This window comes from Notechis scutatus, chromosome 2 (assembly GCF_049901735.1).
Source record: "Notechis scutatus isolate UNSWTSFEM ecotype Mainland chromosome 2, rNotScu1.2, whole genome shotgun sequence".
NCBI lineage: Eukaryota > Metazoa > Chordata > Lepidosauria > Squamata > Elapidae > Notechis > Notechis scutatus.
In genome coordinates, this window is record NC_142010.1 from 145,097,244 (window position 1) to 145,111,413 (window position 14,170).

Here is a 14,170-nt window from a genome sequence, read left to right on the forward strand (position 1 = left end):
CATATGAACCTCTGAATATTGAAATTTAAAATTAAAGTAACTTTAAGAAATAAATAATGGCCAAATTCCTGTACAATTTCATCATTTTATGGTTTCATAAAAATGTTGGGCATCTCCTCTGAGAAATCTTACTGGAGATCTATTGACTTTCTTACTTCTGATTTTGGGTAAAATCATTTGACTCTTGTGAAATTTAGTAATTTCACTATATTTCAGGCATATTTTCTTTTGGGGACAATTGGAACGTTGAGCAGATTTCATAATGACATTTAGACTGAAAAAACAAAATGCAAAAACTTGCATTCTCGTTGCGATGCTCTAAAATCTGCTGATTCCTTTAATCGCAGAAGTGGTTTTCCATCTGGCATCCAAATTGGCCAAGCAAAGCTTTTGCCCCAGTCCAAATGCACATTTCTGTCAACAAGTCAGTATCCTGGTTCCAAATTAATTAGGGTTTATAGACCATTTTTGTTTGAGCCTGGGAACAGATTGATAGCCAAGAAATAGCTTTTGCCGCCAGCAAGCTATAGCTCTCTCTTAGGGAGCCCATTTAATGTTGAGGTTGTCAGTTTATAGTAATAGCTTTCAAGTGCTTTTCATAGGTAGTTTGGAATCTAACATGAGGACAATCACAATACAGGCAACAGTGGTAACATTATTGCTTTCTAATCTCACAGGCTGCACCTGAAATAACAATTGAAAAAAATAAGAAAAATGAACTTTGAGACATGGATACTATGGTCATTGATTAATACAAATAATTGCTGCAGGGGGTTAAAATGTCCCTGGTAGCTAAACTTACAATGGGAGTACCGGTAGTCCTCGATTTATGACAATTGAACCCAAAATTTCCATTGTTAAGGGAGACATTTGTTAAGTGAGTTTTGTCCCATTTTACAACCTTTCTTGCCACATTTGTTAAATGAATTCACTGCAGTCGATAAGTTAGCAACCCCGTTGTTAAGTGAATCTGGCTTCCCTATTGACTTTGCTTGTCAGAAGGTCGCAAAAGGGGATCCTATGATCTTGGGACACAGCAACGGTCATAAATATGAATCATTTGCCAAGCATCTGAATTTTGATCCTGTGACCATGGGGATGCTGGAAAGGTCATAACTATGAAAAACTATCATAAGTCACATTTTTCAGTCCCATTGTAACTTTGAACAGTCACTAAACAAACTGTTGTAGGTCGAGGACTACCTGCACAGTGCAAATTCAGAATCAGGTTAGATACCATCCTTCTGATCAACTGCACATTCTGCTATTTGGGGATTACGGTATAGGTGAGTAGCTTTCATCCATCTCATAGGGATTAAAGAAACAAGTTCCCTTGGATATCATTGCCATGTCTGCATTAAATAGACAGGAGAACAGTTGCATGTCCTCAGCATAGAGGTGACCAATAAAGCAATTAATGTCTCTGGACATCTTTACACTCATGTGCCACCCAATGATGGTCAGTCCACAAGGTGCTGCTGCCTGAGATGAGCATGAACCTTTCCACAGTCAGGGAAGAAATGTGGCAGAGAGCCTCTTCAAGAGCCGCGGTGGCGCAGTGGTTAGAATGCAGTATTGCAGGCTACTTCTACTGACTGCCGGCTGACTGCAGTTTGGCAGTTCAAGGCTCACCGGCTCAAGGTTGACTCAACCTTCCATCCTTCTGAGGTCGGTAAAATGAAAACCCAGATTGTTGGGGGGCAATATGCTGACTCTGTAAACCGCTTAGAGAGGGCTGTAAAGTACTGTGAAGCGATATAATAAGTGTTATTGCTATTCAGACTGACAGCTTTCCCAGTTGACTGCCTGAAGCAGAGAACCCATTCTTCCTCTTGAAAGTGCCAGCCCTGAATCAATATCAATTTTTTTAATTAAAAAAAAAAGCAACGGGGATTGTGTGAAACAGCATTTATGCAAGAATGAGATGGACCTAGAGCTCCCACTGTGTTTGAGAGCTGCCTTCCAGATAGGGCCAGGACAACCAAAACCCACCCCCACCAAGGGCTGCAGCTCATTTCATTAGTATGGTCGCTTATACTCTCTGCACCTGAAGAAGTGAGCTGCAGCGGACAAAATCTTGTGCCTTTCGATATGAAGACACTGAATGAAATATGTAAAATGAAATCATGAACAAAAGTTGGTGCCTTAATCCAAGAGATGTAGCTTTATGACTATGATGAGTCTCACAAATCACTGTTTTAAAATATGCCTTCTCCCAAATGTTCTTGGAAAGAAGAGTATTTTAATCAGAATACTTTATAGGTACATTTCAGGACTAATATACAGTCACAAGTTCAGCAATCCGCTCAGAATAAGAGGAATGGGATGGCCTCTTTTGATGGAAAATAGAAGTTGGAAAGATTTTTGGAAGGCATCTAGGCTACTTTACAGCTCAATGCAGGGATTTTTTAAATCCAGCATCCCTGACATATGACTAACCAGCCCGTTTTTAAATATTTCCATCCAAGGAAAGGCCAACATCTTCCTTGGCAGTCTGATCTTCTAACCACTGACTATTAAGCCAAAATCTGATTCCTTGCTATTTTCACCTATTACGGTAATTCTAATTCCAGTCTCCCTGAAAATCAGTCTACTCTATCTTCTACAGTGCAGCCCTCCTGATATGCAAAGACAATCCCACATCTCTTTTTCCCTTGAATAAACAAGTGTCCAACGGTTCTCATATTATGAATATCTCAATAGCTTTCTTCCGGATAATTCTATGTACTCTATTTGTGGTGTTTGGCTTATTTAAAATGATTTGGATGAGGAGCTAGAAAATGTGCAAATGAGACAAAAATATTATAGGGGGAAGAGGGAATAAGCAAACACTTTAGAGGATAGTATAAAGGGATTCAGGACGATCATGAAAGGTTAATACAATAAGAGAAAAGAGCAAGATGAATTTCAACAGTTAAAAACCCAAAGTTCTACATTTTGGTAGACCTGAGTATAGGATGGGGGAGGCATACTGGGCAATAGGACATCTGCAAATGCAATCCTCAGTTGCATCAGGTGATGCTCAAGAGAAGTTATCTTTCTCTCTTCTGCATTGATCAGATTATAGCTGAACTACTGGAATGCAGCTTATCTGATGGGGAGCAGACAACAAACCGAGTCGGGCGCAGAAGCCTCGCACACGGATCCTTAAGGCAGTCTGTCAAGAAGCCGCCGGTGCGCCCGTTTCTCTGCCACCCGCCGCCGCCGCCGCCGCCGCCGCCACCCCGGAGAGCGAGCGCCTTTCCAGTGGCGGCCAGAAGCCCCCGAAACCCGACCCAAACGCCCGGCGAGCTTCAAGCCTCCTGGGGCTTGTTTATATTTTTCACGCCCTGGCTGCCTCAGGAGGGAGGAAGAAAGCGCGCGCGCGAACCAAGCTGAAGTTCAGGGCGCGCATTTGAGGGGGAAACGGCGACGGGGCAGAGAGCGAGAGCGAGAGAGAGACGGGAGAGGGGGGGACAAGCAAGCGAAGGATGCGTAACCGCGCAACTGCCCTTCCTCGAATAAAAGTCTAAAGAGGCGCCCCCTTTAATGTAACGCGTTCCCACACAGGGCCACAGTCGGATCCTCTGACGCAGCCCGCAATTCCGCGCTCGCTCGCGCCGAAGAAAAGCCGAGGTCTCTCCCCCCTCTCACACACACACACACAAAACACACTCACGCACCTTGGTCAGCTGCATTCTGGCGGCGTCCGACTGGCTCTTGTCCTGGCGGCGTGCGGAGCAGCACTCGGGCCCCCAGCACTCGGACCCGCCTGCCCTGCCCATACGACCCCTTCTTCTGCTGGCTAACTCTTGCCCCGGCGGCAAGGTTGCGACTGCGGGTCTCCTCCTCGCCTCCCCTTTCGCTGCCGGAGGATCCGACTCGCCTGGCAGACTCCTCCTCCTTGTCCCTCTGCCCTCCCATCCCGCCCCGTCCCCGCTGCTCTCCATCTCCTTCGCAGTCGGAATAAGAATAGCAATAATAATAAAAATAATAAAAATAATAATAATAATAATAATAATAATAATAAAAATAATAAAAATAATAATAATAATAATAATAATAATAATAATAATAGTAATAATAGTAATAATAGTAATAATAGTAATAATAGTAATAATAGTAATAGTATTAACGAGCTCCAGTCAGAGCCAACTCAAAAGCCCGGCCTGTAAACAGGTGGCAAAACCCGCCTCCAAAAGTGAAGGGAGCCTAATGTGGGGGGGGGTGTAGCCCGTGTCTATAAAGGTTGGACCTTTTCGGGGAATAGCATGAACTGAGGAAGAGGGGAGGGGGAGAGAGAAAGACGGGCTGCAGGGAGAGATGACATACTACTCTTGGAAAGAGAAAGAAGATGGCTTGTCAGAATGCGTGTAGACTCCAGCTAGCCTAGCCGGATAATTGGAAACACATTACCCCTGGAAAATCCCTCCAGAGCAGTTTTTTAAGAGTAACAAAGAGGCATGTGTGCGGTTCAGCCAGATTCTGTATCCTGTTTCCTTCCAGTTTTTCAGGGCTCTGGGTCAACGGTTTCATGGCCTGCCTCTCCAGAGAGAAGAAGGGGGAAGCAACCCAGATTTCTGCATTTTAAAAAGCAGGGATTGGGGGGGGGGGTATGTGTGTGGAGGGAACAAGGGTTAAGGGAGCATGCGGCATGAGTAAATAAGTCAACTGAAAAATGTTTCTGTCAAGTTTTATACAGAGGAGGAGCAAGTCAACTTAAGGCTGCTGTCCATTGCTGGCTTACCTAGGGAAAGTTACTTTAGTGACATGATGGGATTTTGAGTAAGCAGGCACAGATGGTTGAGAGTCAGTCTGGGGTAGCGCTTAAGGGAGAAGGCTGGAGACTGGGAGTTCTAGTCCCACCTTAGGCACAAAGCTGTCAGCTGGGTGACATTGAGCCAGTCACTCTTGCTCAGCCCTAGGAAGTGGACAAGGGCAAGCCACTTCTGAAACCTTGTCAAGTAAACTGCAGGGACTGGTTGGTCCAGGCAGTTGCCACTTAAAGGCACCTAAATGAAACAAAACAAACAAAAACTGCGTAAGATTGCTAAGCCTAGCTCGCTCTTGCTGTTCTTGGCTGCTGACCTTGTACAAAACAATTCAGTAGAAAAAGTTGAAAGCTCCTCCCAGCTTAACTAAAGGCAAGCTTTAAAAAAATGGCTCAAATGCTTGGATTCTAATCCTTAGCTTTTCTTTTTGCCTTTTTTTTTTTAACAGTTAAGGATCTCTGGTCCTTGTGCTGACAAAAACACATGTGCATTGGAAAACATTTGTTATGGCCACTTTTAAGTTCAGGTTGTTTTAAAGTACAGTACTTTAGCTAAATTTGTTTAGCTGTAGTCAATAGTGTACAAATTTTAAACGTTTAAAACTGAAATATTTTTTGTTTGTGCTGTCTTTTAAGCTATTATGTGCTGGAACTCTGGTAACAGATTTATACAATTTTAGCGACCTCCAAACTTTAATAAATTTATAAATTAACAAACTAATCTCTTTATTCATTATAAAATATTCCGTTTCAGTAAGTGAGGGCACATATTAATTGGTGAGCCTGAAAAATAAGAGTGCAGAAGTGTTTGTTATTTAGATTTATGTTTGTTTATGGTCTATTATGCAATTGTGTAGTTACTTTTAAGTTTATAAAAATATGAATTAGATACTTTTTAAAGAAGTGTGTCAGCTTATTTTGGCTTTATCTAGAAACTTTCACACACACTCATGTTGCTTCCTATTCTTAGAACTACAGTTTGAGGTTAAAAAGGTCTCAATTTCACCCAGGTAGAACCAGGAAGACAGCCTTGGGAAATCTAGTAGACCCAAGCACAAATTTAATATCAAGTTGGTGCCTGGAGTTTACAGACATATTAGACTCTGGGTTTTTATGAAGAAGTTCTCAGGTGGTGCATGCTCCAGAATAGTGTAGAGATAGAGAGAGCAGGACACAGACCATCAGAACAAACCAAAACAGATTGGGTCCAGGTTGGCAAAGGAATGAGACAAGTCTGAATACTTTTCCTTTATTTATTCAATCTATTTGCTGAATATATGTTAATAAGAGAAGCTGCATTGGAAATAGATGAGTGTGGTTTTAATATTGAAGGATCAACGATCTATTCTATGATGCTGACCCTACTTTGGAAGCTGAAAATGCAAAGGATCTGAAAGCTGTAGAAATAAAAGTCGAGGAGCACAGTGAAAAAATCAGACTAAAATATAAAGAAGACCAAACTAAATGACTATAGGTAGAACAACTACCCTTAGAATTGACAAAGAAGATATTGAAGTGGTAGATAGCTTCAACCATCAACAGTAAAGGAATCAGCAATAATAAAGGACTATACCACAGACCAGTACTTATTTAGAGCAGCTGTGAAAGCATTGAAAAAGATATTCAGATGTTGTGATGTGTCTGTACCTATAAAAATCAGAATTATGGAAGCCATGATATTCCCTGAGAGCATCATGGAGAAAATCTGTGTGATTGCTAATAGGCAATAAAGATAGTCCTTCAGTTATAGCCATTCATTTAGTGACCAAAGTTACAATGGCACTGAAAGGAGCAACTTATGACCATTTTTCACACTTACAATTGTTGCAGCATCTCCATGGTCACGTGATCAAAATCTGGATGCTTCACAACTGGCACATAAGGAAATACCATACAAGCAAATTGTATTAATCAAAGTTCTGCATGAAGGCCTGGCCCAAGAGACATAGTGCATGAAGTATATCGTAAAAAGGCAGATAACTCCACAAAGCATCCATACAAAGTCCTTTTATTGGTTCGTCAGGCATCCTCAAGATAACTCACAGTTATGATGACATTCTTCTCAATGTGCAATTCTTTGCATGTTTGTCTTTCTGGGTAAAAAGATGGTTATCTCTCATCCCAATAATGAAGGAGCAACGGGTGAAGCACCAGCATGCTGCTGGGCTCCAAGCAAGAGTGAAGAAACCTCACCCAACCCACCAATGGTCAATTCAGTGACCAATCAGGGTTACAGATATGGCCACATGACATGAACTACATTTCCCAGGATACCTTAACTACATTTACCATGATGCATTCCCTTAAGGGGACAGCTCCCAATTCCTAACTAACTATACCTGGCTGGACAGCACAGGTAGTTCTCCATTTATGACCACAGTTGGGACTGAAGTCACAACGTGACCAGGATTAATTTTACAACTATTTTTTAATGCAGCCATTAGGTGAATCATGTGGTTGTTAAGTGAATCACGAGGTTGTTAAGCAAATCTGGCTTCCCCCATTTCTTTGTCAGAAGCCACTTGAGAAGATTTAAAATCACAATCATGTGACCAGGGAGACTGCAGCCGCCAAAAACACATGCCCGTTTGCCAAGGGCTCAAATTTGATCATGTGACTGTGGGGGAATGCTGCAATGTCATAAGTTTAAAGAACATCTTGTAAGTCACATCTTTTTAGCTGGTGTACCTTTGAAGCCTCATTTTGAAAGCAAAACTGCTTAGGAAGGGCAGGGCAGGCTGTGTAATATCTGCCGCTTCTCAATGCTGCTTCCCCTAGTGTTGCCATTTGATATGACTGCCCCTGGTCGCCACCCTGGTGCCATTAATTCCCACAATGGTCCAGAATTTCATTAGATCTAGATCACTGCATAAAATTAAAGTAATACTTACTTGTGATCTAATGCTGTCAGGAGCACTAATTTTAGGGGAAGCGGGGAAGGGCTCACTGTAGATAACAGAGTTGGAACCTAACAATTGTACAAGTAGTCCTCAACAACAGTTTGTTTAGTGATTGTTCAAAGTTACAACGGCATTGAAAAAAGTGGCCGTATGGATTATTATAGAATGAATTATAATATGAAATAAAACCAATAAGAATTGAGATTTGCTCTAAAGGATAATGTGGATTTGAAATTAAAGTCTAATGAGGATGTAACACTAATATAATATGACATGGCAAGTTGACAAATGTAATATGAATGTAAACTTAAATCTAAGAGGAAACGACTATAGATTTTGTGCACAAGAAATATGTTCCAACCGACACACTGTATAATTGAAAGAAGGTTTTATTTGTTGTTTTATATTTATGTTTGTTTAAGTTTGTTGTTAAAAATAAAAAACTTTTTAATAATAATAATAATAATAATAATAATAATAATAATAATAATAATAATAATAATAATAATAATAATAATAATAATAATAATAAAAAGAAAAGAAAAAAAGTGGTTGTTTTTCTCACTTACAACCATTATGGCATCCCCATAGCCATGTGATCAAAATTCAGACCCTTGACAACTGATTCATATTTATGACCATTGCAGTGTGCCTGAATCGTGTGATCCCCATTTGCAACTTTCTGACAAGCAAGGTCAATGGGGAAGCCAGGTTTACTTAATAACCACATTGCTAACTTAACAGTTGTAGTGATTCACTTAACAACAGTGGCAAGCAGGATCATAAAACTCATGTAATAAATGTCTCACTTGACAACAGAATTTTTGGGCTCCATTCTGGCAGTTGCCCAATGGTGCCATTTCCCAGCTCCGAAGGCACGGCTTTTCTGGGATCCCACCTGGTCTTGGTAGATCCCTCTAGAAAGGTTCTTGATTGTTTGGAATACAACTAGAGAATCTCTAATGCAGAATGAGAAGCTATTTTGTGGACATCGATATCATGAAAGGGGAACATGCACATTCATATTACAACTGCAGGGTCCTGTGCTTGTGAAACAATTGCACAAAAGATAACATTTCAGACCATTTCTCGCCCTCACTGCAGCTCTTTGGTAAGGAACCTTATCCTTGCACATACTAGACGCTTGTTTGGGATTAGGATGGAGTTTGTGCAACCTTGTCTGGGAGAGACCGGGCAAGTTTCACAAAGAGACTTAATAGGAAGGCCTATTACCATGGAATCACAGTGTCAAAAGAGTTAAATGCCAGATCAAATGCCAAGGAGAGGTGAGCAAGCAGGGGATTAACCACCCACACAACCCGTAAATTGCAAGGGGTGGAGCTGAAAGGCAGCTTTAGGAAGAGAAAAAAAAAAGCAACCTTTCTCTCTAGGAGGATTTAAGGCTAGCACATACTATAGATGAATTATGGACTCACTAGGAACAGCCTGTAGCTACATCTATTTTAGGCTAGCATTTCCCAGTTTGTTTTAATGTTGTTCTTTTCTCTAAGCTGGGAGGGGTGTGTGTATATCAGTTAAGCATAGGATTCTCAGTGCCAGGAAGCCATGGACTGCCCTGGCGTGGATTCATTCATTAAGCCACAGTTTCTCTGCCTCATATTGAGGCTTACATGTACCCCCACCCATGCTGCTGAATAGAGCACAGCTGCTCATGAAAGGATGTTTGTGTTGTGAAGTAATCATTTCAATGCCAGAGTTGGAAGGAGACAAGTGACAGCCACAGCACAGGTTTGGTATTGGGCTGTGCAAGTAGCAGGTGAGACAGTACATAGAACATAGTTGGAAGGGACCTTGGAGGTCGGGGTCCCCAACTCCCAGGCCATGACCTGTATTGGTGGCCTGCTATTGGCCACCACAACCCAATTCCAGGAGTGTGTAAGTCAAGGGTCTTCAAACTTGGCAAGTTTAAGACTTGTGGACTTCAACTCCCAGAATTAGCTAACATGACTGGAGGAGGAATTCTGGGAGTTGAAGTCCACAAGTCTTAAAACTGTCGAGTTTGAAGACCCCTGGTCTAAGTGGTGGGAGAGGACACAGAACCCTCACTTCTCCACCACCCCGCTGCCACTGCTGCCCGCCTGTCCCTAAAGCCAGAAAGGTTGGAGACCCCTGTTCTAGTTCAGCCTGCCTGCTCCAGCAGGAGTTCAGATTTATCTTCTTCCGTCTTTGCACTCCAACTGTTCTCTGTTTTTATCAGCTCATAATTTCAAATAATGTTAAGACCAAAACTCTCTTCACCATCACTCCGAAATATTCAGTTTCACATTTTTGCTTAATTTAAATAAAGGTACAGTTAGAATTGCAAGAATTCGATGGAATTTCCCTCAGTATCCCTCATGCCAAGTCCATTGATATCAGAGCAAGTACCATTTTAGGGCAGGACAGATTATATATTTTAAAAGCAAAATAATAATTGCGTAGATGCCTATCCAGTTACCCCTCCATTTAAAAATTGTTTACAAAGGAAGAAAATAAAATTCAGTGAAAACCAGTGTGACTAAAGGAATCCAATGGTTGGGTGATCTTTTAGGGTTAAATCCTAACTGGCTTTCTGGATTCAGGTGGAGCTGCACAGCTATCTATTGATGTCATCCACAACTTGTAAAATTTTCTGGAATCCGTTAGAAGCACAGAAGACAGAAGAGGGTAGAGCATCATAACAATTAGAAATACCAAGTCTGAGGCCAGTACAAAAAGTGTTGCTAGAGGAATAAGTTCCAAATTTACAATATCTTGCTTTACAAGAAGCTGTTGAATTTTTTCCTTCAAAGTCTGCTGTTAGAAAAGAATATGCACCGCTATAACTTTCAATAAAATGAGTTTGATTTTTTTTAAAGCAATTAATTTTGAATAGTGTGTATAACCCTGGAGATTTTGTTCAGCCTGTCAGTTTTTGTATCAGAGCCTGAAAGAAGTTTCAGCAAGCTAAAACTCATCAGAAACTAGGCATTCAGTTATTGGGCAAGAACAGTTAAGCTTCCTAGTTCTTTATTGGTCGAGTGTGAACTTGCAAAATAAATTCAGTTTGGGGAAATAATTCATGTCTCTATGATGAAAAAGACCAGAAAACTCAAGTTGAACATTAATCAGCTTTTTTTTTTTTAAAAAAAAGAATGTTTACAGCTGTGTTGATTTATTATGATTCAGAATAAAACAAAGCATTTATAGAACATCTCCATTAGAATAAAAAAAATGACAGGATAATAATATTTGAGGGACCAACAAGAGACATCAGGTTGGTCAGCAAATTTTGCAGAATTCTTTTTTCAAACTGGATGTTGTGCTATACAAACTCATTGCGGTAGGTTCAACACAATGCAAGGCATGCAGTCTTGTGCAGGGAATGGACTCATGGTGTATGTGGAAGAGACCCGCATTGAAAGTTTATCTTGTATCCAATATTTAAACTTGGGCTTGATTCTCATGAAATCTTCTACTCCCCCTCACCACACATTGATACTTCCCCTGATGATATATAATATAGCTTGTATAAACTCTCTGTGCATTATACTTATATTCAATATGTTCATAAACACTCTGTACAGCCGTATATATTCCTTCTATAGATATATATTCTGTATATTCATATATATTCTGTACATCCATATATAGTTATATATTTTGTATATATATATATATATATATATGTATATGTATATGTATATGTATATGTATATGTATATGTATATGTATATGTATACTTCATTGCTGTTTTGCACTTCTGGTTAGATGCTAACTGTATTTCATTGCCTGTGTTCATGTGCAATGACAATAAAGTTGAATCTAATCTAATCTAATTAGGTTTCTTGGGAGAGAGTGAACCTGTCCCTGCCTAGGTATTTTCCACCACACACACTAAGACAGAATCAGTTTCTGATTGTCCTCTATCTTGTATGGATTATGTAGATTTGATCATCTTTATCACGGAGAATATTACTAGGGCATAGCTCCATACTTCTGGGCACACTGAGAATATATCCGCTGAACAAAACTCCACACTGGTGACAGGAGGGGCATCCGGCCATTAAAACACTCTGCTAGCTCCATTCAGATGCCCAGTCTCCACTCCGCAAAGGATTATGGGGTCATTAAATAAAGATGATGAGCTATCTATACTGCTGTTCTATTTCTATAGTGAGGCACTGTTAAACATTATTAAGGAGAAAGCAACAGCATTTCATGCATTCCCTTTTTTTCCAGATCAGAGATGCTAACGATTCAGGTGGAATAATTTATGTGGGCCCACGACTGAATACATTCCATTTTGCCTAGATCTTGGTTGGGGACTTCAGGTTCTCACTGTTTTCTCAAACCTGGTATGTTCTGCTGCACAATCTACCTTCTAGGCCTGTTGGACCTTGCTCTCTATCGGCTAGAGCATGGAAGATGGAAATTTCAAAGTATCTGGAGCAGAGGCCTCCAACCTTGGTCACTTTAAGACTTGTGGACTTCAACTCCCAGAATTCCCCAGCCGACTGGCTGGGGAATTCTGGGTGTTGAAGTCCACAAGTCTTAAAGTGACAAAGGTTGGAGACCCCTGATCTGGAAGGTAAAAAGGCTTGGGAAATCTGTACTTCTAAGATCTTACTGGCCCAGGTTCCTTATGCCATTTAGAGGTCAGGAACACACAACTGAGGACGACTTAAGCAGGCCAGCTTTAAATGTCTTTGACATCCTCTTCCATATCTCTAGCTTGCGAATACTTGATTTTTGTATTGTCTGTTTGTATTCATATCACACACAAGGATCAAATTTATACACAAATTTATCTAAATTTAGTTACTCAATTTAAGTTCTCTTTTGGGGATTCTGGGCTAGGGTAGGGAACAGAAAGGGAGCTTGTAGCCTGTCTGAAATTCTTTCACTTCTCTATTCCTTAATAAAAACAAATTGGACACACAAATGTTATTTTCAGAAATAAAGCTAGGAAAAATCAACCCCTGGGGCCACAGCTGTAGTAACTTTTTATTTTATTTAAAACCACATATTGGGTTGGTTGAAGCTGAGTTACAGACAGTGATGAGGTGTCGCATCGGGCAAAAAAAAACCCCAAATATCTTCCAAACATCTTGTAAAATTTTAATAAAGGGAGAGAGGACTTTTGAGTCTGAGTTACGAGGTAGGCAAAAAAAGACATGAATAAGTGCCGTTCTTTTTTTTATATGATGATTCTCTCTCCAGCAGTCTGCAGTTGTTGTTTTTTTCTGGCTTTCCACATCAATCCCAGGGGAGACATCATGAGGGGAATTTCTAAGATCGGGAACAGATGTGCAACTGAGTTGGGAGAAACAGGACTCTCCGCTATCTTTACAACGCTAAAATCTACTCAAAGTTACCGCCAAGAAAAAAATGAATATCATTTAAAGCTCTTTCAGAAAGAGATGGGAAAATAGTTTTTGCCCCAGAAAGTAAAGAAGGGATTTGCAAACTGAAAAGGACACCTTTTAGTACAAGATTAGCTCCTGTAGAGCAAACAGAAACACCCCGTAGCTCAATTTCATTCAAAGGATACAAGTTTTCCCTTCGTTGTGGTGCCTAATTAAAGGGTGACCAAATTATGGGAACGACCAAGCCGGTCATTCTAACCCCAAATTGTTGCTGTTCAGGAAGATAAATGCCAAATGTGCATAATGGAGACGGGAGAAAGAGGCAGACCAGGGTTCCTTAGCTATATAAGTTGACCCTGACCTCTGAAATGACAAGTCACGATTTGCAATCAGTTGCAAAGCAGAATCAGGAGGTGCCCTTTGTGCCTGGTATAGTTCAACCTGATGTCTGGATATGTAAGCCATGGTTTAAAGCATGGCCTATAAAAGCCTGAGCCTTTAGGGATGTTAAACATGAGTTTAGTAGTGTGGGGGGGGGAAAGCAGACAAATAGCTCTAGATCAGGAGTCCCCAACATTTTCTACCGGGCTGCCGGTTTGCTGGGCGCCGCCATCTTGTTTTGATGAGAAAGTGCTTCCGGTGAGCTTTTCCGGTTGGAAAGCGGCGTTTGGGTCCTGAAGGAATCCTCGTGCCTTAGTTTCATTGAAGGGGGGGGGGCTTCGAACAAAACTAAGGCGCGAGGATTCTTTCAGCACCCAAGGCAAGGCGAGCCGAGCGACCGTCCCGAAGCCGTCCCGAAGCCCATCGACAAAGGTACAAAGGAGGAGTTGAAGGTGGCGGGGAGAAGCGGGGGACAGCTGGCTGGCCGGTCACTCAGCTCGCCTTGCCATGCGTGCTGATGCCGGTACCGGGCCATGGATGATTTTGTGATGCCGGTACCGGGCCGTGGATCATTTTGTGATGCCGGTACCGGGCCGTGGATCATTTTGTGATGCCGGTACCAGGCCGTGGCACAAAAAAGGTTGGGGGCCACTGCTCTAGATTATGATTTTTCTACATCTTGGGAAGCCCCAACATGCCCTGGCTTCTTAACCAACAGCTTACAACTTGACATGTTGCCACCCAAACTCATCTTCATTACATGTTTCGAAAAATGAGTTTAGCTTCTTTAT

General features: G+C 41.3%; 1 protein-coding gene and 1 long non-coding RNA gene across 5 annotated transcripts in view; both read right to left on the reverse strand.

The window, feature by feature from the left end:
* TNS2 (tensin 2) overlaps positions 1-3,866 on the reverse strand; it is a 139,388-nt gene extending 135,522 nt beyond the window's left edge. For all 3 annotated transcript variants that reach the window (XM_087956509.1, XM_087956508.1, XM_026673883.2), the window contains exon 1: positions 3,663-3,866. In XM_087956509.1, the coding sequence (XP_087812635.1) occupies positions 3,663-3,764 (102 nt within the window). In that variant the 5' untranslated portion in view covers positions 3,765-3,866. The remainder of the gene's footprint in view (positions 1-3,662) is intronic.
* The window catches only part of LOC148132293 (uncharacterized), a 220,105-nt gene that overhangs the window by 197,018 nt on the left and 8,917 nt on the right, over positions 1-14,170 (reverse strand). The gene's annotated exons all lie outside the window — the stretch shown is intronic.